This window comes from Taeniopygia guttata, chromosome 5, assembly GCF_048771995.1.
Source record: "Taeniopygia guttata chromosome 5, bTaeGut7.mat, whole genome shotgun sequence".
Classification (NCBI taxonomy): domain Eukaryota; kingdom Metazoa; phylum Chordata; class Aves; order Passeriformes; family Estrildidae; genus Taeniopygia; species Taeniopygia guttata.
The window spans coordinates 33,663,374-33,688,824 of record NC_133030.1 but is presented as its reverse complement, the minus strand read 5'-3'; the positions used below and the strand labels follow the sequence as shown (position 1 = coordinate 33,688,824).

Sequence of the window (25,451 nt, the reverse complement as noted above, 5' to 3'; positions counted from 1 at the left end):
TGGGCTAGATTTTAAACTGTACCACTGTGGTAGTCCTTAATTGTGTCCTAATTATTAGGTAAGTTCAAATTATATGTTTTGTGTACAAATTTCACTTGAAAATTGCCAAGCTTATAAAATGAGTCTTTAGAAAAACCTGCATACAGTCTAAAAGCAGGAAAAAAGGACCTCCTGAATAATACATGTATGAAAGCAGAGATACAGCAGGAAGATTATTGAGGTTTTTCAACAAGACCTGTTTTTCTACCTCTCCTGGAAAACTTCAGAGATCATTCCTCTCTTACTGGGAAACTAGCAAGTCTTGTGTCTTTCATGGGACTGCTCTGCTCTTCTGCAGAATACAAACATCAAGCTTATTTGTCACATCACAAGACAGAGAATGAACCACATAACATCACTATGAAACCACCTGAATTACGGGCATGTGTTCTTCAGCCACATGACTATCTGCTGGGTGACATCTACACACATGGCTCACAAACAACATTAGTCAAGCCAGGGAAGAAACCTACAGGGAACTAAAACCTTTCAGATAAGTCTGAAACTTAAAATTTTAACCTTAGCTCAGCTGAAGGCTGACCAACAGAATTTCCGTGAATGCTATAGAAAACAGTAAATAATTAAACCAATTCTGGCAGGGAAGTGGAAAGCACATTAAGAAGTGAAGCAATAAAAGGGCAATGAAGTGTTTGGACATAGGATATCCAGGCTGAATAGCTCACCTGTCTAGAATCAAAGAGGAAGTCTGTGCTGAAGATACCAATGAGCTTCAAAAAACTATTTCTGTTTCTCAGTTGAGATGTACCTAAGATCTTTCTTCAGAATAAGATATACTTAAATAAATACTTTGTAACTAGGATGATTAAATTAGATATATTTTACTTTAAGAGCAAAAATCAAAAAAATTTACCTTTGAAATGAACAGCTGTGATTACTATAGACCATTCAAATCTATTTAGTCATTCTTTTAAAGTAACACGTTGCTGCTGAAGCTTTACAAACATCAACCAAGGTGATACAAATGTCTAAATAGCTGCCACTATATTTCATTACAGTGAAGTAGAACCATAGATTAACTAAAGAAAATAAAAACATGCTTCAAATTTAAGTAATTTTATGTAAGTAAAGACTTCAAAGGAAACTAATGAAATATGAAAGTTTTAGGGCTTTTTTATAACATACTGTTATACTGTCTCCTACAGCAAAACCACATAATTTTGTTTTAGGGGCAAGTGTCTTGCAATATATTTGGCAATAAATAGGCAAGGAAAAAAGCAAACAAAAATCCCATGAATTCTCACAAGTATATAATTCATAATTTTTCAGGGCAGCAAGTTTGTGCTGTGCCTTGTAAATTTGCCTGAAATAAATGCATTTAAATAAAACTCCCAAAATCTATTTGGGTGAAAATTTGTCTTTAAAAGATCCCCTTATCACAGGCTTAGTGAAATCACTCAAGGAGTTACAGAACACCTTCAGCAAATGATGCAACTGCTTTGACACGTTTCCCAGGTTAAACAATTTCCAGATTTCAGAAAGTTGTATTGCAGTTATGCTTAATTCCCTGCTAAAACTCTTGTAAGAAGAAGAGCACCTAAAATGAATAACTGACTTTTTTTCAATACTAGAAACAGACTCACACGCTAATTCTTGCCTTTCAAAAATTCACTGAACATTGCTAGTTTTTATTTAACTTAAAAATAATTATAAAAGTATTAAAGATGTCCAATACTTATTTTGTAATGAGACATGAAGCTCTGTTATTAAAAAGGTTTTAATTTTCCTGCTTCCCAGAAAAGCTCCATGTTCACACTAACCTTTTAACTAACAGGAACAGATGGGTCTAACTGGATGCAGGCATGATGGGGCATTGTGGTAGAGCAAAAGAACATGTTGATTCTCATACCTCTGGCAGATGGGAACCAGTCAAAATTAATTTTAGACTAAAAATGTTTTGCTGCTTCTCAGTAAAAAAAGAAAAAAAGCCACTTGGAACAATATGCTATTTTATACATGCCATCAGAGCTCAAACAACAGCAACTTTCAAAAAGTTGGTACCATACATTAAAACCAATTACATAGACTTACTATATGCCATATTTAAGCCTATGAATAAATTAGAAATTCCTGAAAACAGTAGCTTTTAATGCAAGTGCTGACACAACCTACAGCAGTAAATGTGCCGCTATTATGAAGTTGTTATGGCAACTAGAAAGATCAAATTGAGAGAGAAAGGAAGAATATGCATAAGCAAAACTTTAAAATCTTTGATGTGGTCCCCCACAAAGTCTTCCAAATTTTTTGGTCACAGTGTTATTGCTCCTTACCTTTACAAAAAACAAAACAAAACAAACAAACAAAAAACAACCCCACAAAACCTGAAAAACTTGCCTTTAACACAGGTAAGGAGTAGGGCTGCTAAAATAGTGCAAAATTCAAAACAAATCCAAGGTCATAATCCATTTTGCTCATGAACAGTCTAAAAATAGAGTCAATTGAAAGATATCTGGCCAGCATCTGGTGAGCACATATTCATCAGATATCACAAGTTGACAAACAATAATTATGCAAAACTCTTCAGTCTTCAAAACAGTTCCATAATTTGCTACCAGTCTGAACAGTTTAGTAACAGCAACCTGCTGTAATTTGGCTGAATCAAACAGACACCACATTCACAAATACTGATCCATTAATTAAAATGTGATTAAAAATATAATTGAAGCTCATATATTTGTGAAACAATCATTACTTACCCTTTCTAACACTGTGTTAAACAAAAGCAGAAATCTTTCGCTGTTTCTAACATTGAAATAATGAGGGAAAAGACATACCAGGACAGGCAAATTTTAATACACAAAAATTCTCAAAGTATGACTTCTAAAACAAATTCATTAGAATCTGTGTCAGCACACCAATTAACTTTCTCAAAAAAAAAAAAAAAAAAAAAGAATAGTTGAATAGTTTAACTTCAAGTGTCATTCTTGCAAAATTTTACTGAAAAAATTTTCAACAAAATGTTAGTAGCAACCAACAGCAATAGAAATAATGTTAAATTATCATTATTAGGAGTAGTGGTATACATTTTTATTACAGCATTATATCCAAATTAATCTACTAGATCTACTAGCAACACTTTGACTTGAAAAGTAGAAAACAAACTATTTCTCTGTTTTATCAAATAATTTCATATTAAAGCCACTTTGTCTGAAGTCTTGCTTTACTGCCACAAGTAAAATCTAGGAAATACAAAAGCCCTCAGATGTCTGACATGATAAGAGTTGTGCTAAGTACTTTTACTCACTCATTTCCTAGGTAACAAAAATACCTTTTATTCTAAGTTATCTCATTCCATTTCTCTTTTGAGCTTGTTGATCTATATAATTTTCCAGGCTACCAGAAATACCTATTTAATGAGAAGACAATTTTAAGAAATGCCTAAATATCTACTTTCACTGAGAACTAGATATGAATGAGCAGATATTACATTAGAATGAGCAGATACTGCTGTTAAATTCAAAATAATTTTAAGATTTAGGTTGACACATTCTTAAGCCAAAAATTATTCTGTGTCAATTGTCCAATTGATTTCAAAATTTTAAAACTTTGAAGACTGTTTTTTATTTTCAGACACAATGTATTCTATATAAAACATTGAAAAGTACAGTTTGCAGATGAACTTCATTTAGCTGGAAGATAATGAAATAGTCCATTGACAAAAGAGAATTATTTAATCTGCAATAATTGATAATTATTGATATGAGACCACAACAAATACACAGACCCCCTGCCCCCCCCCACTAAAAAAAAAGGATAAAAGAAGGCAAAAGAGTATTTTGTTCACAAAGGTAAGATATACTTCTAGGCAACAAAAGCAGAAATAATGATGACATTTTCTTCAGAACATTAGTAATTCGGCAATTTAAAAATTCTGATAAATACACTGCTTTTCTCTAAAAAGCAACCACTAGTTATCAACTTGCTTGAAGCAGGTAAACTTACAGCTCTCTAAAAGCTGAATGACAATATTCAGAAAAATGGTAAAAATAACATTTCCATGTGCATAGCTGTTTGTTAGATAAATGGTAAATACTTGATAAAATTGTCAAAAAGGAAAATGCTCTAACACTATGTCTTCTTTTAGTGGTTTTTCAAATTACTTTGCAATTAATTTACAACATTAGTGATTATCACGCATTTTCTAACTTGTAAAAATGGTTCATTGAGATACAACTTTCCTGATTACTCAGTCTTATTAGAAAAATGGTTTTTTCCAATATATTTGACAAATTACTTTCATACAGTGGGGGTAATATTTGGCCTTTAGGACTTGTAGAAACCATAATTATTAATCGTGAATGGACTAACACAGATAATTCATGGCTTAATACTATTAGCAAAGCTACCAGCTTTGATACTGTAAATATTAAATATCACTGAGATTGCAACGAAATTTCAGTGAGCTTTCAAATCAAATGCTCACACACTTAAAATGCTAAATGTTTTTTTAAAAGTATTCTGCTCCATTCTTATGCAACATTTATAAAGCTCTCTTCTTAAAGCAGGTAAGTACATTATTCACCCTAGATCAAATTTTCAGGTGCAGAGTTTCAGCATGTTGTTAACTAAAGCTACATAGTAAGTTTGTGTACATAAGACCACTCAAAAAACTAGGAACTGAAACAGAATTCTGTCCAAGTACAACATGCCTGTGATCCAAATTAAACGAAGAAGAGGGATGTAGCCTGTACAGGGATTGCCTGTGATTCCTTACTACCGCCTCAGAGGTGTGAGAACTTCATATCAACTGATGTTATTTATGGACATGGAATTCCTCATCAGGCCACCCTGTGAGTCCAAGATAACCCAACTGTGCAAGGAAGTAGTCTCCTGGTGCAGCACTGACTGTCACACAGTACACATCCAGTCACAAGATGGACTACAGGCCCTTTGGAGTGCTTAGTGGAGTGTGCTTGAAGCTTTTACTACTTCAGCCATACCAGCAACATTCTCCACCACAGATGTTATATATCCACTTTGGTCATTCATCTTATATATAACTTATTCCTGTTGCGCATTGACCAAATAGAAAAGATTTTCAGAACACCATACTAAAAATACAAATCTCTGTGCTATATTCAAGGTTGAAAATTTTAAGCACCTTCATCTTCAGTGTTTGAATTCTTAATACCAGTCATGTCTTATCCCAGACTAAAGTTGCACATTAAGATGTCAGAATTATTGTCATTCCCCTAAATTTTAACATGCTGCTTTATCAGAGTTACCCTAATTCTCATCTCCAGGTTTGAGACAGCAGAATACTTTTGATACTAACACACACATAGCTCAGTTTACCTTGTCCTGAAGAGAGGACAAAAGTGGGATATATCTATATCGATATACACACACACACACACACACATATATATATATATATATATATATGTATCAATTATTTTATTCTTCAGGACTTCCTCAGAGGATAATCACAGAGTAGATATTTGAGTCCTCTGTTTTGGGATTTGCAAAGGAGGAAACAGACCAGGCTAGTGTTTGCCTCCCAAAAGATTATCTGAGAATACAAAGGTTGTGCCTTCTCAGATTCCAGTTACTTGGGAGATTTTCAGAAGAATCAACACTTTTATGAAATAAAAGGACACTTGCAGTTCAGCTTGGGCACCAACTCCAGGCACAGACTGTATATGTGAAGAGAGGAATCATGAGAGAGAAAGTGTTAATATTATTTCAGAAAGTATGCCTCATTCCAGTACTTTCAGCATGGACTTTATATCATCTACCCATTGTATCCTTGGCAACTCGACTTGTTATCTAAAGAGACAAAATTGACAACTTAGATTTAAAGTTACAGCTATCATATATTTCTAGGCTTGGATTCGATGTGCAGCTAGATAGAATGCAAGCTAGAGACCAAAAATATTCAAAAAGTTATTTGATGTGATATAAGGGCATAACAGTGCTCATGATTTTTGACTGGATAAACTAGAAAAAGGTTTATCCAGATGCTCTTCATCATTCCATAACAAGGAAGATGAAGATAAATTTTCCTTTTCAGGGATGAGAGAAGTTCCTCATACTTAGAGTACACAAGTACAAACCAGCAGAAGCAGCCCTTTCTCCCATTATCTTTTTGGTGGGGTTTATATCCTGGTTTTAAAGAAGTCATCATCTTATCTCTTCTTCACCTTCAAGGTACAGAAGACAAAAAAAGAAATAAATTTAAAAAGAAAAGTTACATTAAAGAAGATTCTGAGAGGAAAGAAACCTCTCTTTTGAGGAAAAGTTTGAAACATCGCATTATTTTCCCCACAATCATGATACGTTGCCCTTAACAACATTGATACTGCGAATGAAGATTTTATCCATCATACTTTATATTTATGAAGGCTTATGCTACACTGAAATGAGTTCTTCAAAACATATTATTTTTTTCCATATTAGCCTTGAGAGAGCAGTTCCTCAACATTAAACTGCAGAATTTAAATTTCTAAATTAATTAGAAATGGATTTGTGAGTGTCTGTAACACAAAGTGTGTAATGAGTTTGAAGATAATCTTCATACAGAGAATCCTTCGAAAAACATTTTTTTTAAATGTTAATGTTTCCTTTTGCAGAGGAAAAAAAAAAAGAAATGTGTGGGTTTAATCTATAAATTAAGTTATAAATGAAAACCTACAAGACAACTCCCAGGCTCCCCAAACAAAAAGCTACATGAAGCAAAACACAAACCATGATTTTTAAAGGAGATCCGTTAGAACATCTTTCTTATAAAAAGCGAGCTTTGAATAGACCTTAACCTGACTGGAGTTTTTAACCCTATGAATGACATCCACCCTGTCAAAACAGCTCTGGTCTGTTTTACCTGATCATATCCCAAAACAGCAGGTTTTTTCCTGGTTTGTTTCTTAATGACAAGCTGTTAAAACACAGAGAACCTATGAAACCTAGTATTATCCTCTGCTGCTTTTTTCTTCTAGTACACACTGCCGTCCATCAGAAGAAATAATTAATGGTTCTATTATGCATGAAAGTGTCATCCTGTCAGTTCAGCGACTGGCTTGAATAGCTCATATCTGCCACTCATTGATGCCACGCGTGCTCACTGTCCTGAGAGATGACAAAACACTACACCCGTTAGGATTTTTTTTCCCCTCTCTCTAAAGCAGCATTTCACATCTGTGTCTGACAGAAGCATGAGGAGCTGAGAGAGGCAGACCATCATTCTTCACAGAATAATGTTGCATGGATTAAAAGTTAAGATCTGATGCCTACCGATCCTGTATATTTCCTACAAAAATCTAAAATGTGGAGGCTATCAAAACGTCAGGGGAAATAATTTTTCAGTGTTGGAATAGCACCAGAAAACAGATGGAATTCACTGGATAGCAAATACTTAAATGATTTTTTAGATGGGTGCTGAATACTTGAGTTGACTGGGGTCGGTGCATTTGCCCTTTTTTTATGTTTTTTGGTTGGGAGGGAAAGATGTGAAGTTCACAGGTCCTTTCTGTTACCTGATCAGGACAGAATTAACAAAAATCCTGAATGTAGAAGAACTCAGATATTGAAGATACCTGGAAATAAACTAGAAAAAACCAATACCACAAGAGCAAAGCAGCAGTGAACAAGAAGACGCCGTGAAAAAGAAATCACAAGACGAAAGTGCACAATGCATTTCAAATAGAAAAAATCTTCCTATTTGCTGAGTGACTCTCAGTATATTCCGACAGAGCACAGACAAAGCTTCAGTCAAGTATCTCCTAGGTAAGCTTTTATTTCATATTTGATTGTTTATCACTTCAACATATACTTTGATTTATTAAAAATAACTCAATTAATTTAAAATTCTTTTACTAATACTGAAGTTCAGATTTTTCAATGACAGATATTTGATGTTCTTAGATTTCCTAAACTGTAAAAATAACATCTCTCTTCTGATGCTAAGGTTATCCAAAGGAAAAACTCTTAAATTACCTCTTGACTTATACCAGAGTGAAATATTTCCTAAGATTTAAACCCTTCAAAATATTTTAATACATATTTCCATACATGACTGTTTAAGAAAGAAATTTTTTTAAAGCCATGCTTCTGTACCACAAAACGTTTACTGCACTTCATTATCTATTTAATCTGGCAAAGCAAACAACATTTTGCACCACAGCAGCAGATGCAAGAGGATATCTTTTATTATAGAATAATAAATCTCTGTTTATATAAAAGAATATTAAATACAGCTAGAAGTGTTGATCAGTTATTTATGAAAGGTAAACTACAGCACAGGGAGGAAACAGCACCTTGTTAATGCACCCCAAGGTACTGTGTACAGAGTGTCAATAAGAAGACTGGGCATCCGTCCCCAAGTTAAAAGTTAAACTATAAAAAAAGAAGGTGCAGGTCATCTCATTTTTTCCCCTCATTTACAGCGTTTACATGAATCACATAGACATGAATTCTACATGAAAACAGCATGTAAAACATTTCAGAATGAGATTCTACCATCTATTAAGGCTTGACAAATGAACACTATACCTTTTAATATAGGTGCTTTTAATCAAAAAAATGACACTTAGAAGTCATAGAGAAAGATACATTTGCTCAGAGACAAAAAACTCCCACAACCTCGAAATTAAAAAAGCAGTAAGAATTTTATATAATTTAACATACCATTTATACTATCACATTGGTCAATTTTGTAATCAGTAGCAACTTTGAAAAACTTAATCTTTGCTGCTACTTTTATTGTTTTTGCACAATTTTTTTCTATTTTTTAAGATTCAATATTTCTTCCAGCATTTCTTTACATATCTCCTCTACTTCTCTCTGTATCACTTTCCTTGTTTCTATTTAGCACATCTGATTATATTATATTCTTATTTAATATAACCTTTAGCTCTTTGGTTTTGTTTTTCTTTTTATGCTTTGCTAACTTACTAAAACAATAACTCTCTGCCTGATGCTTGCTTAGGCTACTTTGTGATTCACAAATACCCATTATGAACCCTTTATTTATGTACAAAGTATTTAAGAATCCTAGCAAGTGCTAGGAAAGTGAACTTGCCAAAGACTGGTAGAATAGTATGAGACTAAAAAACTCAAGTTGATATGAGACAAGGCTCATCATAGTATAAGGAGTCAACAACATACTCCCAAAATAATGGCAGGATATGTGAAACAACTTCTGCAAGTAAGGAGTCATCTTATGCATATTAATGTGGCATACTTTATATATCTGAAACTTGTTCTACTAGTCACACTTTTCACTGCTATGGCTGGGGCGAAAACCCATTTCTCTAAACACACTTAAGTCTTCTGCTTAATACAGGCAAAGACATTGCTATTATTCTAACCCTTTCCCATTTTCCCATTTGCTATAGTTAATGAGAAATTGATGCAACTTTTGCTAGTGCACCCATAACTCAGCCATTTTGTTGCTGACAGGTTCCAGCACTCTCTGTATTTCCCCTGTTTCTGTCCTTTTTCTCTCAATTATTTTTTCCCATGTCTCACTTCACATATCTCCCTGATCCAGTAAGAATTCCTCCTGCCTCCTCACACTCCTGTACAACATGCACTGATAATTTGTCTCACATCCAACACACCAGGAAAAAAATCATAAGTGAGGAAGTAGGCTCTGTACAATATAAACGAAAATAATATGGCTGTAACCTTCAATAGAACCAGTTCATGATTTCCATAACTTGAACCATCAAAGCTTGTTCTAACTCAACAATTGCAAAAAGCAACAAATGCAATACAGCTTCTGTCAGCTGACTTCAGAAGACAGCTTTCTATCTGCTAGATGAGTTTCAGAGTTGGATATTAAAAAAAGAGAAAAAATAATTGGAATTCACCCTTTGTTTCACCAAAGAGTGAAGTTTTGTTATACTAGAAGTTTTAAGTTGAATGTTTTCTGAGTTTTTTGCCTTCTCTTTTGATACCGCTTATCAGGGCTTAAAAATAAAACAAAACAAACAAACCCCTCCCTCAAAAAACACCACTCCAAACTCTAAACATGCCAGCTAAGCAACATCCTCATTTAAGAAAAATCAGGTGATTATTCAAAGATCTCAAAAGGTTTACTGAAAAGCCTGTGTTTTAGAAACTTCTGAATTGAGAACTGCACTTAAGGCTTTTAAAACTCCGTCAAAAATATGAGAGGGCTAAGAACAAATGCAAAGCTTACTTGTAGGAAGAAGAACTGGATACAACTAATATTTTTTTCAATATGCAATAATTTTAAAAGGTGGATTTTTTCAGATGTATTCATTAATATTTAAGTGAACAAGATAAATGCTATTTTTATTTTAAGTGCATTACTTCTCTCTCAAAGAATTCAGATGTATTCAGATGTAAACTAAATGAACAGTTTATCGTTAGTTCCAAAACTTAACCTTCCATGAATCCAGAAATAAATATCAAAGAATCACAGAATATGCTGAGTTGGAAGGAACCCACAAGGATCATTGAGTCAAACTACTTCCCATTTACAGGACCATCTCTAAGAATCAGATTGGGTGCCCAAGAGTCAAGAAGTGTTTTCCAAAATGTGTAGTTATGTAATATCACCTGAAAGCAGTAAGTCAATATTTATTTTTCCACTTTTATCATAATCAGTTGTTTAAGGTTCACTAAGCATCTGACAAGGATATCTTTTCATTTCCACTCTGTATTGAGTTGTTTGTATATATTAAATGAATAAACCACACCACAAAATAACAACAGGCAATTGCCCAAAGAGAGCACATCTGCTTAGCAAAATGGCATATGTGGTCCATACATACGGGACCCCCTTCCCAAATAATTAAACAAGTAACAAATATTAAAGTGGTAAGGTGTGGTTAAATAAGTCTTTTAAAAATCATGTGAATTAGACACAAACCAAAAGTACCAACTTAGTTATCAGCTAAAAGAAATCCACAAATACGATCTCAGACTTGGAGATACACATCTTGCTGAGCTGTTGGCGTATCTTCTGCATTCACTTTCACATCTATCCAGACCACTATGTTACAGGTAAAACATAAGGTACATTTACACTTCCATCCTCTTATTAAAAGAAGTTATATAAGCTAATAGAAAGTAAGGAGCGAAATCCAGAACTTATGCTCCTATAGTTAAATCACTGAAGCAGTAAGTCTATTCCACCTTGAGTTATAAAGTAACACAAAATTCACCATGGCCATTTACATCTCTCTCAAGCCCTTAATTAAATAATCCCCTGACTCCAAAAATTACTCTAATGAGAAAAAAGGCACTAAAACACTTCAAATAATTTGCACTATAAATACATGAGGGTAATATGCAAGTGGAATGCAGCTCTTTCCAGGTGGAAGGAGCTATATTTCAAAAAGCCAACCTGACTGATATTGTTTATATTCATATATATTTTTTTCATGTATATTAACGTGGTTTTTTTCATATGTATTCATATATAGAGAGTTGATGCTTTTAGGGCTTTTTGTTGTTGTTGTGATTTTTTTGTTGTTGTTGTTTGTTTGTTTGGTGTTTTTGGTTGGTTGGAGGGGTTTGTTTTGGGGGCTTGTTTGTTTGGGGTTTTTTTGAATAAATAAGCAGAGCCAGTTCACACAAAACCAGTATATGGCTACAGGTGACAATGCACAGAGCAGACATTTGGGCCTCTATAAGTACAAACTCTGATTTAAAAGAGAAGCACAAGGACCTACATACTTTCATATACTGGTGTATATATATACATATATATATTTATATTTTTTACAAACATTTAAAACTGGCAGATATAAACTGCTTTGGGAAGGGTCTGATATAGAGCAGCATCTGCATAAAAGGAAGCCTTGTTACAGCAGATGCAGCTGTGTGTTCCCGGCAACTCAACCTGCAGCCCAAGAGCCTCACAGACATCTGCTCAGCTCATTCCCCTTTGTTTGTGATACCTGGTCCTGGACCAACTTTTAGATCCCACAAGGGCTGCCTCCACACTTTAAATCTCAATTAAACAAACCTGTATCAGCTTTTCCGTTCTTTTTATCCCCAGAACTGATTTAAAATTCATAGATCTATAGTTACCTAAATAGTTCCATTTGACAGCATTTTTTCACTTCTAGAAAGACATTCCCTAGTGCTATTCGATATTCCTGAAACTATGAGACATTAAAAATACCTATTTGTATAGCCTGCCTCAATGACACTATCAATGCTTTACAAGGAATTCAGCCTGCTATTCCTCTGCTATATAGTTATATATCAACCAGTGGTGAAACCAGCAGGTGTGCTAAAAATCTTAAAATTACAGAAAAGTGAATTCTTTATGGGACCTCAATACCTTCCAACCATTTTGAACTGACACCATCTCAAACTTTAAAGATTAATTTAGTGATTCTGTAGCTTATAAACAGGGAAGAAAGAAGCACATCTCTTGGGAAAGGTCACCAGAAGTTCCCTACAGCCCCAAATTCTGCACAATAACGAAGAGCATGAGTCTAGGGTACACACACAGGAATACTTCCTCAGAATTATTCTGCCTGCCTCTAGTTATTTGCAGTTCAGGGATTTTTTTTGAGCCTGAGATAATGTCTTATTTATAAAACAACCCTCAAAGTATTTTTCCAGCTGTTTTTGAACCAGCAAAGAGTTTCAGTTTCCACAAGATCCTGTGACAAATTCCCATATTTAATTATGAGTTACATCAAAAAATACTTTTGCTTTGAATTTGCTGCCAGATAGTTCCAAAGATAGTTCCATCTAATATTTCCTACTTCTTCCACTAACAGACAATACACTAAGAGACAATAACAATTTATTTATCGTACTAATCATTCCATGATTTCACAGAGGGCTATGGCATACTTTTCTCATCTGTCTTTGCAGTTGAAAACCTCTATTTTACTCTACTCATACCATCCTTAGCCATGACTTATATGTAAATTCTTCCATTCTGTTGGCTGCCCTGCTGGCCTTTGCTGTATCTTCTCAATACTACTGTTTCCTTGTGGAGCTTCTGGGATCCAAAGTGCAAAAAGCTACCCAATGTGCCTGTGTCGCTGATTTATATGGTGACACCATGATGTATTTTCTGTTTTCGTCTCTGTTTTTTTCCCAATTTCTTTTTCCCAATTTCTGCAGTTCACTTACTTTCAACTAAGGAGGAATAACAATCATCTCAGATGACTTTAAATGTATAGGGACTGTTTAAATGCACACACACACATACTGTACTTCCCTTAATCTTCATCTGCTGAGAATTTAATCTGTCATTTTTGTGGGCTTTTTTCTTGCAACACTCTGCAGTCCTCAGGCTACATGGAATTAGAGGAGAAATAAGATACACACTTTTAAAAGTGAACGTAACAATAAATCAGATCAATGCAAGAGCTTTACATGATTCTCCACCATTGAAATTCACAGAATCACAGAATGGTTGAGGTTGAAAAGCATCTCTGGAGATCACCTAGTGCAACCTCCCTGCTAAACAAGATTCACCTAAAATGGGTTGCACAGGAACTGGTCCAGGCACGTTTCGAATATCTCCAGAGAAGGGAGACTCCACAGTCTCTCTAAGCAACAGTTCCAGTGTCCTGGCACACTTGAAACAGGTTTTTCTCATATTCAGATGAAACTTCCTGTGTTTCAGTTTATACCTGTTGCCCCTGCTCTTGTCAATGGACACCACTTAAAAAGAGTCTGGCCCCCTCCTCTTGTCACTTGTCCTTCAGATATTTTCATATGCACTGATGAGGTCTCCTCTCAGTCATCTCTTTTGCAGGCCAAACACGTCCAACTCCCTCAGCCTTTTCTATAGGAGATGTTGTCTTGCTGCCCCTTCACTGGACCTGCTCCAGGAGCTCCCTGTCTCTCTCATCCTGAGGAGCCCAGAACTGGACACAGCACTGCAGGTGAGGCTCACCAGGGCTGAGCAGAGGGGCAGGATCCCCTCCCCTGCCCTGCTGGCCGTGCTCTTCCTAATGCAGCTCAGGATCCCATGGGCCCTCCTGGCACAAGGACACACTGCTGGCTCAGGGACAGTTTGGTGTCCACCAGGACTCCAGGCCCTTCTCCACAGAGCTGCTTCCCAGCAGCTCAGCCCTCAGTCTGGGCTGGGCCATGGGGCTATTCTTCCCCTACTGCAGATCCTACACTTACCTTTGTTGAATTTCAAAAGGTTCCTCTCTGCCCAACTCTCAAGCCTGTCCAGGTCACGCTGGATGGCACCACAGCACTCTGGGGTATTGGTCACTCCTCAGTTTGGTACTCTGTCCCTTATGCAGGTCATTGATCAGTACCGAGCCCTGAGATGCAATGCCAGCTACAGACCACTAACCAGACTCTGTGGCACTGATCACAACCCTCCAAGGTCTGCCATCCTGCCAGTTCTCAATCCACTCACTCATCCAGCCTGCACTTCCCGAGCTTAACTCTGAGGATGCTATGGGACACATGTCAAAAGCCATGTCAAAGTCAAAGCAGACATGTTTAAATCAAGACTGACAAGAACTTTTCACAATACCTCTACCAAGAGATGTGCCTCAAGTCAAACACTAAGTAGTTCACAACTTCCTTTGATGATTGCTCATGTTATTCAGTAAAGTTCATCCAATCACAAAGGATTTCCTTGGCTTTACATTTTACTGGCTATGCTGGGGTTAGCCTTTCATTTAAGATTTGAGAGAACCTTGCCCACTATCTTTCAAGTCTGTAAGGAATTTGAGCTGGAGAATGAAACAACAGCAAGTTGTTTCCTCGTCCTTCCCTTCCCTCCCAAACTTTACTGAAACTGATCTTTTTTAAATTATGCTTGCTATTTCACATGTTTTGCAAGTTAAAAAATGAAGGAACTATATTTGATGTTTGGCAGTATTTTATCTCTAACATCTAAAAGCAGATAATGGCAAATATTATTTCATTAACAATTAAATTATATATGTTTTAAAAACATCTTGCAAGGAGAGAAGGAAATGGAATAATTTCTAATTTTAGTTGTGCACAGCTGTCAGAACAGAGGGTTTTTTTAATTCATGCTAAAATTTGGACCATAAATGTTCTTTTCCCCTACTGAGCAAGTTTGTATAAACAGGTCTTTAATTCATACTCTCTATTTTGCTTCCCAAATGGGTTCTACAGTTCACTTCCTCAGGTTCATATAGTCACTGCAGCAGTAGAAAATCGTAGCATGTTAAAATATTTTACAGTAGAAAAAATTGCAAATAGAAACCCCCAAAATAACAAAGTGCTCTTCTATTAATAAATGAACAGACAAAAGAAGGTTCACATATACTAAAACAGATAAAAACAGGCACTAAACACAAATAATCACTAGGGTTTTTTTGTTGTTGAGTTTGGCAGACAGAATCATGTGAAGTTATACAAAAGAAAATTTAAAGCAAGAAAGGCTGTAGACTCTTACTTGCATTAGAAAATTTACTTGTTGTCAATATTCTAACTGCAAATGTACATTAAAATGAATCAGAAGTAGGCGTCTGGATTTAATCCAACTTAACCCAATGCACATGCATGTTACCACCTTTACTATTATCAATAGCAATTCTAGTATTTTACTGATTCTGCAAGATCTTTCCGTTCTCATCTTGAAGCCAGCTGTTCCATTTCATGTTCCTGCCAACTCTTTTGCACCATTCATGTAGCCAAATCCGGCAATGAGATCCATATCTGTGATGGGCCAAAATCCATAATATCACTAAAGTGTCTTTCAAACTTTTTCCTTCAGAAGAGGGGAGATGACCTTAGTTTATCATCAAGGGCAGAAACAAAATTTAAAGTGATTTCAAATTCTGTTATGCCAAATTTTAACTTCTTTCTATCCTCTGCCTTGACTTTTAAAACATTAAGCACACCCAGAAAGCTTAAAAACCAAACTAACAAGGCTCTATTGTAAGGAAGGCAGGGGGAAAGTACTGTTTCCCATTAGAAACCATTTTGGTGTATTTCCTTGGGCATTGGAAAGGTTACAGATAACACAGCAAAGACAGTATCTTTAGCTGAATCATACAAATTGTATAGACTTGCTGTCTGGAGCTGTTACTTTTACACCCCTAGCACTTTATTTATTCAAAAAAATCTAACTCAGATTGCCTCCTATTACCAGTGAACTGACAATTTATAACACTTGGCTTTCCAAAACTTCCATTCTGCCAGCATTTTCCCAGCAGAAGGTTAACCAAGTGTCTTGAATGAAAATTTCATTGCTATAAATATCTGCAATTATGGCCACTAGCCTTTATGACACAAAAATCAATATAATTATATCATGACTTTATATCATTCATATCTTGAAATAGTTCTTCCACCTTGCTCCCTTTTATTTCGTAGCAAGCTGATATACAATTTTCAGTGACACATTTTCTGTATATTGAAGCACATGCATTTAACCCATATTATCACAGGCTCTTTCCAGTCAACAGTATAAAAAGAAGTAAAGAGAGTATGATCACTTTTACAACACAAATTACCTGCAGCATATTCAGAAATACCATACTTTATAAACTCAGACAATGAGTGTGTATTGTCAAAGGAAGGTCATCTGATTCACTTTCCAGTAAAGGTTGAAAATTAGTCAGAATCAAAGAAAATATAATTCTTGCCCACTTGCATCCTATTCTGATCCTCAAACATGACTTTTATTAAAAGAGTTTTTAGTTCACAATTTTATACACACAAGGGCTTGGTTTGCAAAAAAGGACTACAAAGGGATGTAAAGAATTCCTTTGAGGCTGGAATAGACAGTTAATACAACTCTTGTTTTAACAATAAGCTTTGGCAAGGCTCATTATGCCTTTGACATTCTTCAGGAAAATTACTCAAATCTAGACAAAAAATAAGCTGTTTCAGGGAAAAAAAAAACCTTTTAAGTACTAAAAAGAACCATCTTCCTATACAATCAAATTAATATGCAGTACTAATGAAAATCAAAAAGTTTTTTTAAAAAATCAAAGTAGTGAATGGAACAAAATAAATAAAAAGCAGCAAAAGTAGGAGAAAGTGAACAAGAATGTCATGGCAATAACACACTGAACTTTGGAAAAGGATTCTGGAATAAGAAATGTACCATCTGAATAGAAGAGTTAGAGTAATTCAGTTTTGGTTAAGGGATTTCAGTGGCAGAAATTTCAGAGATGATGCAGCAGAAACACAGATGACCAAGATGAGGCCTAGTCAGGCAGAACAGTTTTTGGGACTTTATAAAAACAAAGGACATTATTAAACTACAGGAACAGTGAATCAAGTGAATAGACATTTTTATCTACATCTAAAGCCTAGAAATTCAAGTAGTGTACATGAGAACAGCAAGATATGAATAAGGACAAATTGCTCCCCCTTTAAACAAATTAATTTGTGATCTCATAACCAAAACAACGCAATTCAGTAGAATTACCATCAATATAAAGTAGCAGCAAAAGATTAAGGACCCAGTGTTAGAGAACGATATTGGTCAGAAAACCTTTTAAATCCATAAATCTGGAACTTCACAAATAAATGACTGCACTCAAGCTGTGAAAAATTAAAAGAATGGGGAAAAGCTTACCACACTGATTTTAATGGGACAAAATTTAACCCTTTTAATCTGTGAATCTTGCTCTATTCAATTCTAAATCATAAAGTATCCACATTTCTCTGAAATACTGAAACCAGTACCATAATTACTTACCAGTAATTATACAGTACTACCACTGATATGTAAAGCCACATAGTTCTAAGATATCAGAATGTTAAAATGAAGACATCTTATCCCACATTTATATTCAAATCATGGAGTCACATTACACTTCCACACTTCAATCATAGTTTTGGTTATATTTTACATAAAACTTAGGAGGGAAAAAGGCACAGATATGAAAGTATATATAATGAACACAGACTACCTATTACAGGAAAACACATTTACCAAGAAAATGTAATTAATACTTAAAATCTGGCATGTCTTATTTTTAGTTCAGACAAAAAAAAAAAAAAAGACAGCTTGGCTTTTCTGATTAGGAAAAAAAAAAAGATGAATTTCTGTAATGTTAGGAACAGTTTAGGAAGAAGCACTGAGCAGATGGGAGAACCAGCTTTCACTGATGCCAAGTCCTGTGATTTCAATGCAAATCTTTATTGTGGAAGGTTTTTTTCTGTTTGTTTGGGAGAAGAAAAGGAGTACAGAAGAGACTATTTTTTTTTTGTTAATTTCAGCTACCTACAGGCACATAAGCCAAAAGAAGTATCTCTTAGGTCTAATAACAAGTCCAAAGTTGCAGACTGCCCTGCCTCAAATAAAACATGTGCAAGTGGAAATGATACCACTTGGATATGAACCCTCCACAGATGGGAAATGTTATCTACCAGAGGACCATCAAAAAGGAAATGAAAGTTCTGATGCGCTGAAACGGGGCTAGAAGGAAAAGTAGGATAGGAGAGCAAGTCATGGAAACTCAGAGACTGTTTAGAGAATGAGGTAGTGAAAAACAGAGACCATAAAGAAAGATGCAAGTAAAGCACATGCCCTACCTATTTATGTCAGGAGCACACAAACTAAGAATATTTACCTGACCTGTTACCAACCTTTAGTGCAATAGTGCAATCACATTTCAAGATCAGCAACCAGGCACCTGTATCTTAAAGCTGATGATAAGTGATAATAAGTAACCAATATTTCTATGTTCCACACAGAGGTCATGTCCCTTGGGGAACAATAAGAATATGGAAGTTTTGCATAAGTTGAACTTGGCCAATTTCTGGCCAAGAAGTAGCTGAGGTGTCAAGCAAGAACCACTGAAAAATGGGACTCTGATACATACAGTAATCCAAATCACCAATGATTTCTGTAAAGAAACCAAATTTTCAGCTATTCTCTATAATTTTAAAACTCAAAGGATTCTTTTTTAGTACTTGAACTATTCCCTGCTATTGCCATTATTTTTGCTTAAACACAATTACCATTAAAAAAAGAAAACTTATTTACTCTTCACTCAAATTTTTCTTTTTTCAAAACACTTGGAAAACTCTCTACTTGAAATAGAAGAATTAAAGGAAAACCTACTTTTAATGCAAGCCTTGCTTCACAAGTTTATCTGTTTCGGTTTTTCAAGATGGCCAAAGGCCTATTGTGTACTTCGAATTCTCAAGCATGTACTGACCATGCAAATGAAAAAAATGCAGCAATGTATTACAAGAGACATATCAAAATTAAACAAAGACCCAAAAGAAAGAGGTTAAAAAAACAGAGCAAGTGTTTAGGGAAGGGAATGTAACCATCACCTCAAAATTCTTATACCTATGGTTCATTACTATTATGCTCCAGTGATTGTTCTTTTGATTTTTCTTCTGCATTTTATATTGTATCTAACTGCTGGGTACCTACAGAAATTATATGTATTATTATTATAAACTATATGTATTATTACAATATCAAAACCATTCTCCCAGTTTTATTTGAACTGCACAGCATTTTTTCACCTTAATCTTTAATACACCAGAATTATTCAGCCATGGTCTAAAAAACTAAAGCTGAAAAAATTCATGTCTAAAATTATATTTTTTCATCTTGATAAATATCATCTTGCAACCCAAGTATTGTTATTGAGGCATGTATGTTGGCAATTTTTGGCTGGTTTACTGCTAATGCCTACCACATGTAAAGAAAATTAATCAAGTGCCTGGATACATTTTGATCAGCTCTATAATGGTATTTTTAAAATATATTTTTAAAGAATCTATTCACCGCCAAAAATCTGATGAACAACTTAAGTTTACTGTTGGTGACTTAACCCTCATCTGTCAAATAATGAGGGCAGCTCTTCAAACATTTCAAACATCGCAAAGTAAGGTTATCCTATCACTTCCACTCCTTTTGCTCTTTACGCTTCAACAGCATTTTTACAAAATTGATTCAAGGCTCATTCCCTGAAGGCTTAACAATGGGACTTGTATTTTATATCAGCTAGAAAAAAGCAACACAGAAAAGTTTGCTATATTCAAGATAATTTAAAATAAATACATTTTTAAAAGCTGAAAAAGAGAAACACACTTAAAAACTTAAGCTGAACCCAGTCACCTATTTTACACAGAAATATAATAAGCCCTAACAAAGAAGCTCCATCAGGCCAGTGACATCAACTGTTACCAAAGACACCTGGCAGTTCTTATGACTATTTTCAGCTGCCTTTTTAACTATTCAATATGAAATTTTCATGATCTATTGTCTGCTTCAGGTGGCTTTTCCTTATCCTCCCCTTACCAGCACCGTGTAAAGGAACCCAGAGAATGACAAACATTCTTGTGTGAAAACACTTGAGAAACTGTAACCACTTTCCTGGCCTGAATCAGTAACTTGAAGTCAGACTGCACAATGACTTCGCATGAAACGGGTACGCTCTGCGCATTTTGTGAAAAATCTGACCTGACTTAGCCACTACAAGCTGCTAGAAATCTGAGTTTGTACCTAATTTTTACAAGATCTGCTGAAGCTTAACAACCAGTCACCACACTACCTCCTCACTGGTCTTCTGCATGCCATCCCAATGTGCAAGGCAACTGAATTAAGTTTCCCCCTACTTTCAGTTTTGAGTGAGAGTCAGACTTTCCACTGTAGGAGAAGTCTGTGTCTAACAGGCTTTAGGTAGAACCCTGACCACAAATTGTCACCCTGCATATTTTGCAGCCTCACCTATGGTGATATCCCTAACACAGTTGAAAACAAGGGTCTGTCCCTTGATATTGCTGGGAAATTTGAGAAGAATTTTGGGGATACTGACAGAGAATGTGGAGAGAAAATGGAAATCCGGTTCATGATGGAGACTAGAACTGGATGCTTGAAAGAACACTGCTGACAAAAACTGCTTCTTTATGTCGCTCAAGAAATTTGCATTATTGTTCAGAAGGTACTTTTTTCTTCCTCCTAAAGAAAGTACTTTATTCCACTGCAGTTTCTTACTGATTTATTTCACTCTAGAGAACAGTAACAATATATCCTAAAATAAAGCACTCTCTAAATCAAAGATTTAGAATTAAGAAATAGGATGAATATATGAATACTACCTTTCAATATCATAATTTGAGGCATTAAGAGAATCTAAAGAGCAAAATAAATGGGGCGGTAATAAATGTGTTGAAGTATAACTCATGAAAAATACAAATTAGTAGAGCTAAAGCATATTTTGTTATATCCTCAGCTCAAAAGTACTATTCTTCAGAACATTTTAAAGACATTCTGAAGGCTAACTATTGAGTTACTAACGTTATTAAAAAGCTGAACCATGGAGACATGGCAGCTAAGGACAGGTCACTTGATTTAAAAAGTTTTGAATTACTTTATCTACTTTGCTTCTCAGACTCTGTTAGATACACATTTCTGAGATTCATATTATGTGCCTTGACTCCAGCACTGTTTGCTATGCAACACAAGATTCAGAGAAGTTAATACACATTTCATGATTCTGTGATTAAAACCTGACAGCTTAGGCCCAACTTTACAATGTTCATGTGAAACAGAACTTCAGAAATTGGTTCTTGCACAAAGAAACAAATCTCTGTTCTTTGTTTATTTAGTGTAGCTAATTTCTAACTTACCCTACCAAGCTGTGACTGAAAAATCCAATTATTTAGATTTGAGAGATTGCAGAATTTCCAAGGTACTACAAAAACTGCCATAATATGTTGTTTGCAGCTTTTTACTGAATGGTATTCCAACACAATGGCACATCAAGAGTTTCTAAAATAATTTTAGGTAACTGTTTTTAGTGTAACAACCCTATAGTATAAATGTATGGCTGAATAACCCCAGGATCTAGTATAGAATGTCCCTCCACCTCCTCCTTTATTATCTCCTCTGAACAGAGGACAACAACTGGCCGTTATTTTCAAGAAGAGCAACACTTGCTATTCATGCACACATCTCTACAGTGCTGATCCCAAATTTCTGTTGAAACAAACAAGGGCAAGCAGCTGCATGACGGTTTGTTATGCTTAGTCATACCAGCAAACTTTTTTTGTTTCCTGGAAAGCAACCCAATCACCAAGATCAGCAGGAATAAGCTCAATGTTACTGGATGCTACACACACTCGGACCCATCTTTTCACCAGAAGGCTATAAATGCACTAGCCAGCATCCCTCTCTTACTCCCCATCTGTCACAGCTCAGTGCAGCCTGTATGCTATGAGGCTGCACCCATGGAGACTTTCAACACTCTTAAATACATAAATGGCAGACTTCCTGAGGCAGATAGGAATGGTATTCTAGGGTGGAGTTTCATCATCAAGGACAACAGCCAGAAAAGGAACCATCTCTCAAAATGAAAAACAAAAAAACCCCTACGGATTGGAAAATGCTTACCTGCTGAGCTAAGCAAAACACTGAAGTCTGATCCTCTCTGTGACTCCCCAGCTTCACTCTGTCCCTCTTTTTCTGTATCCTCATAGCGGCTCCAGTTAGAAAATACCTTTCTTCTTGAATAACATCTCACTTCTTCCTTTTCTTCTTCATGTCGTGATTCGGTATCATCATCCTCCTCTACCTGTGATATTTAATGGACGGTTAAGCCATTGCAACTTAACAGCATTTTGTTTTGTATTTATACAATCATTTATACAAACAATACCAACCACAGAAATAAAATCCAGGAAGACAAATCCAACTGGATCCCCACATACATTTTAGGTGGTATGATCTTTGTGAACTGTATGTAATTCATCAAGAATGTAACTAAAAGCACTGAGTAAAGCTTCAGCTCCTACAGGGGATCAAGCAGTGACACTGATACATGTTTCACTACCTTCCCTCCTATTCTGAAAATCCATAATGACTTCAAAATAGCCTTCTTAAAACATAATGACTTCAAAAAAAAGCCTTCTCTTCTGAGAGCAATGGATACGGAGCAGAATTAAGAATTGAAACCAAGCGTCTTTGTCCAAGTGTTGCAGTGATACAGATATTAACCGAAAAAAACAATGTTTGTAGAGTGGAATAAGAAAAGACACATTCTGCAGAAAAACATTTTGAAAATGGTGATTTATGTAAGAATTTCCATTATAAGTGACTATAGAGTCAAGTAAAAAGGAACAATTAATCAAATTTCATTTCCTTCATGAAAGCTATTTTATGAAAATAGACATGAAAAAAATTAAACACACTGCTATCGGTCAATCTACTAATTTTAACCTCTTAAAAAGTCCTAGAGACAAAAGGAGAATTCATTGCAGAGTCAACTTAAGATACAAGCAAAATAGGCATTTGCCACAAGTACTCAACAGATGTGGAAAACTCTCCCCTATCTTGAATTTTCTATAATGCAGCTTTCCCAGAGCTTAGGTTTTAGCTGAAATGACTGTTGCTTCACAAAAATAAATATTTGCTTCCTGGAGGGAGGAGCAGTCAACAGGCAAGAGATTAAATCTGTCACAATTACACAAACACATTCTCAGGTGTCAAGCAGATGACAAAAAGGAAAATATCCTGTGCATTCTCACTGGTTCTGTGCAATTTTCAGGTAAATTGTCTTTCTTTGCATTCATCAGATAAATACACTAAAATGGTGTTGTAAGTAAACAGTTGGTTATATGAGGAAGTGGATGAAGTAACAACTACATTACTGGGAAATGAGGCAGAGCTATAATTTTCATACAACAAAGGCCAAATCCATTTACATTTTAAAAAATCAACTTATTTCTTCTCTGTTCTTCTTTTATGAAATTAATGATTTGCTATAATCCAGCAAACCTAGTGAGATTCAGTGCCCAAAATAACTTAGAGCTGATACAATTCACAAAGCAAGAACTGTGCTACAAAGATAGATCAATTTTGTACTTTACTTTTAAGAAAAAATCAGAATTATCTTAAGCAACTATGACATTATAGATAATTACTTCTTATAAACCTGTTTGAAGAATTCACTCCTTTAAACATAAAAAACTCCTGTAAACATAAAAAACCCAGGAGTACCACTTCCATAGTTCAACAAGCTTCCAGTAAACTAGTATGGATACAAATGTTTTCTCTTAAACCAGACTAAATTCTTTTTCACTTTCTGTTATTAGCTTTTCTATACAGTGCACCTCAAGAAAATTTCACTTCTTAGAAGTGAAATAGTTAACTTCAAGAATAAGCCACAAATTCTCAGGAGTATTAACAGCAGCTGTGCAACCTGGTTTCCCAAGTACTGTCCTGAGGCTTACTGTTAAAACAACTGAACTTCAAATAAAAACCTGCTTCCATGTCCAATAAATATTTAATGGAAAATCTTACGTGATACACCACCAAGCTACAAAACAAAACTGCAAATAATCACAATTTAATAGTCAACATCCAATCAATTTAAAGATGTGTTAAAATTTTCAAATTAATTAAAAAATTTATCAGTGAAACTTCAGAAAATAGTTTGCTTCTACCATCTCACAAGACAGCTACCAAGTAACAACCCCAGAAACATACAACTTAATCACTTTTCTCTTAGCTGCCTATTCAGCTACACCATATGCTACAAACACTGTCACCTCACCTTACTGAAAATGAGTCTTAACTGGTACAGAGCAAACATCTGTCCTATGTGTAATGAAATAAACTACCCTCTTGCCACATTGTCAAATAACAAAAGATACAAGCTTTAACAAATTCTAGAAGCCAACTCAGATATAACCTTTAAAAAGTATTACTCACATAAGGAGAAAAACATAGGCCTTTAAATAGTATTAAACTATCTCCATGTTACTGCTCAATGTTCTAACACAACATGATACCACAGGAGGTATAGCATCTATCTGCTGTGCCTCAGTTCCAGATAGTAATGCAGCACCATTTGCACATTTCATTAAAATTTTCAAAGTGTGGAAAGCATGCAAAAACCCAGCTGACAAAACCAGGAAACCTTCAGACTATTTTGCATTTCACCATATCAGAAAAAAAATGTGCGCAATATTCCACCTAAACACTAAAGCACTCAAACAACAGTGAAAGGGCCAAGCTCCCCTGCAGAGGAACTTGCTTAATTTGTGGTCTTCTGCCAAGCAATGCATTTTTATCCTTTATGAGAACCTGTGACTTTTTCTTCTAAAGGAAAGCAAAGTGCATAGCACAAATTACCACAATCTGCAGTCTAACAGAGCAAAAAATACTAATTTTACATACAGGGTTGGGGATAGTATAGTATTGAGAAAATATAGGAAAGTGGGCTTTTTGTTTGACTTTTCTTACAGATGAGAACACGTTGATGCATGTGGTTCAGGAATGAAGGTGTTTCAAAGAAGTAAACATTGTTCTGAACAAGTAATTTCCCCTGGGGTCATCCTTCTTCACTTCCCTGGAACCCAGAGTGGTTTGGATCAAAGTACACAATGAAGAAAGTGCAACAGTGACCTCTTGCATCCCACTTCAGTTACTCAACCACTATTTACTGTAAGTGCAATCAGTCCTGGCATGTTAAGTACACGTGTCCAAGCACTCAACAATAATTGCTGAGCTCAAAGCCCTTAAACAA

The 25,451-nt window shown here is 35.3% G+C and overlaps 2 protein-coding genes across 5 annotated transcripts in view; one reads left to right on the top strand and one right to left on the bottom strand.

Annotated features, from left to right (window-relative positions):
• AVEN (apoptosis and caspase activation inhibitor) overlaps nucleotides 1-25,451 on the bottom strand; it is an 81,762-nt gene that overhangs the window by 39,282 nt on the left and 17,029 nt on the right. Inside the window, exon 2 of the mRNA XM_030274534.4 lies at nucleotides 22,316-22,496. Coding sequence (XP_030130394.3) covers nucleotides 22,316-22,496 — 181 coding nt within the window. The remainder of the gene's footprint in view (nucleotides 1-22,315; nucleotides 22,497-25,451) is intronic.
• CHRM5 (cholinergic receptor muscarinic 5) overlaps nucleotides 5,682-25,451 on the top strand; it is a 47,125-nt gene continuing 27,355 nt past the window's right edge. The window contains exons 1-3 of one of the 4 annotated variants that reach the window (XM_072930147.1): nucleotides 5,682-7,779; nucleotides 10,506-10,590; nucleotides 25,171-25,369. The gene's annotated coding sequence lies outside the window, so the exon portion shown is untranslated. The remainder of the gene's footprint in view (nucleotides 7,780-10,505; nucleotides 10,591-25,170; nucleotides 25,370-25,451) is intronic. The other 3 variants (XM_030274533.4, XM_030274532.4, XM_030274531.4) reach the window with 3 other exon arrangements.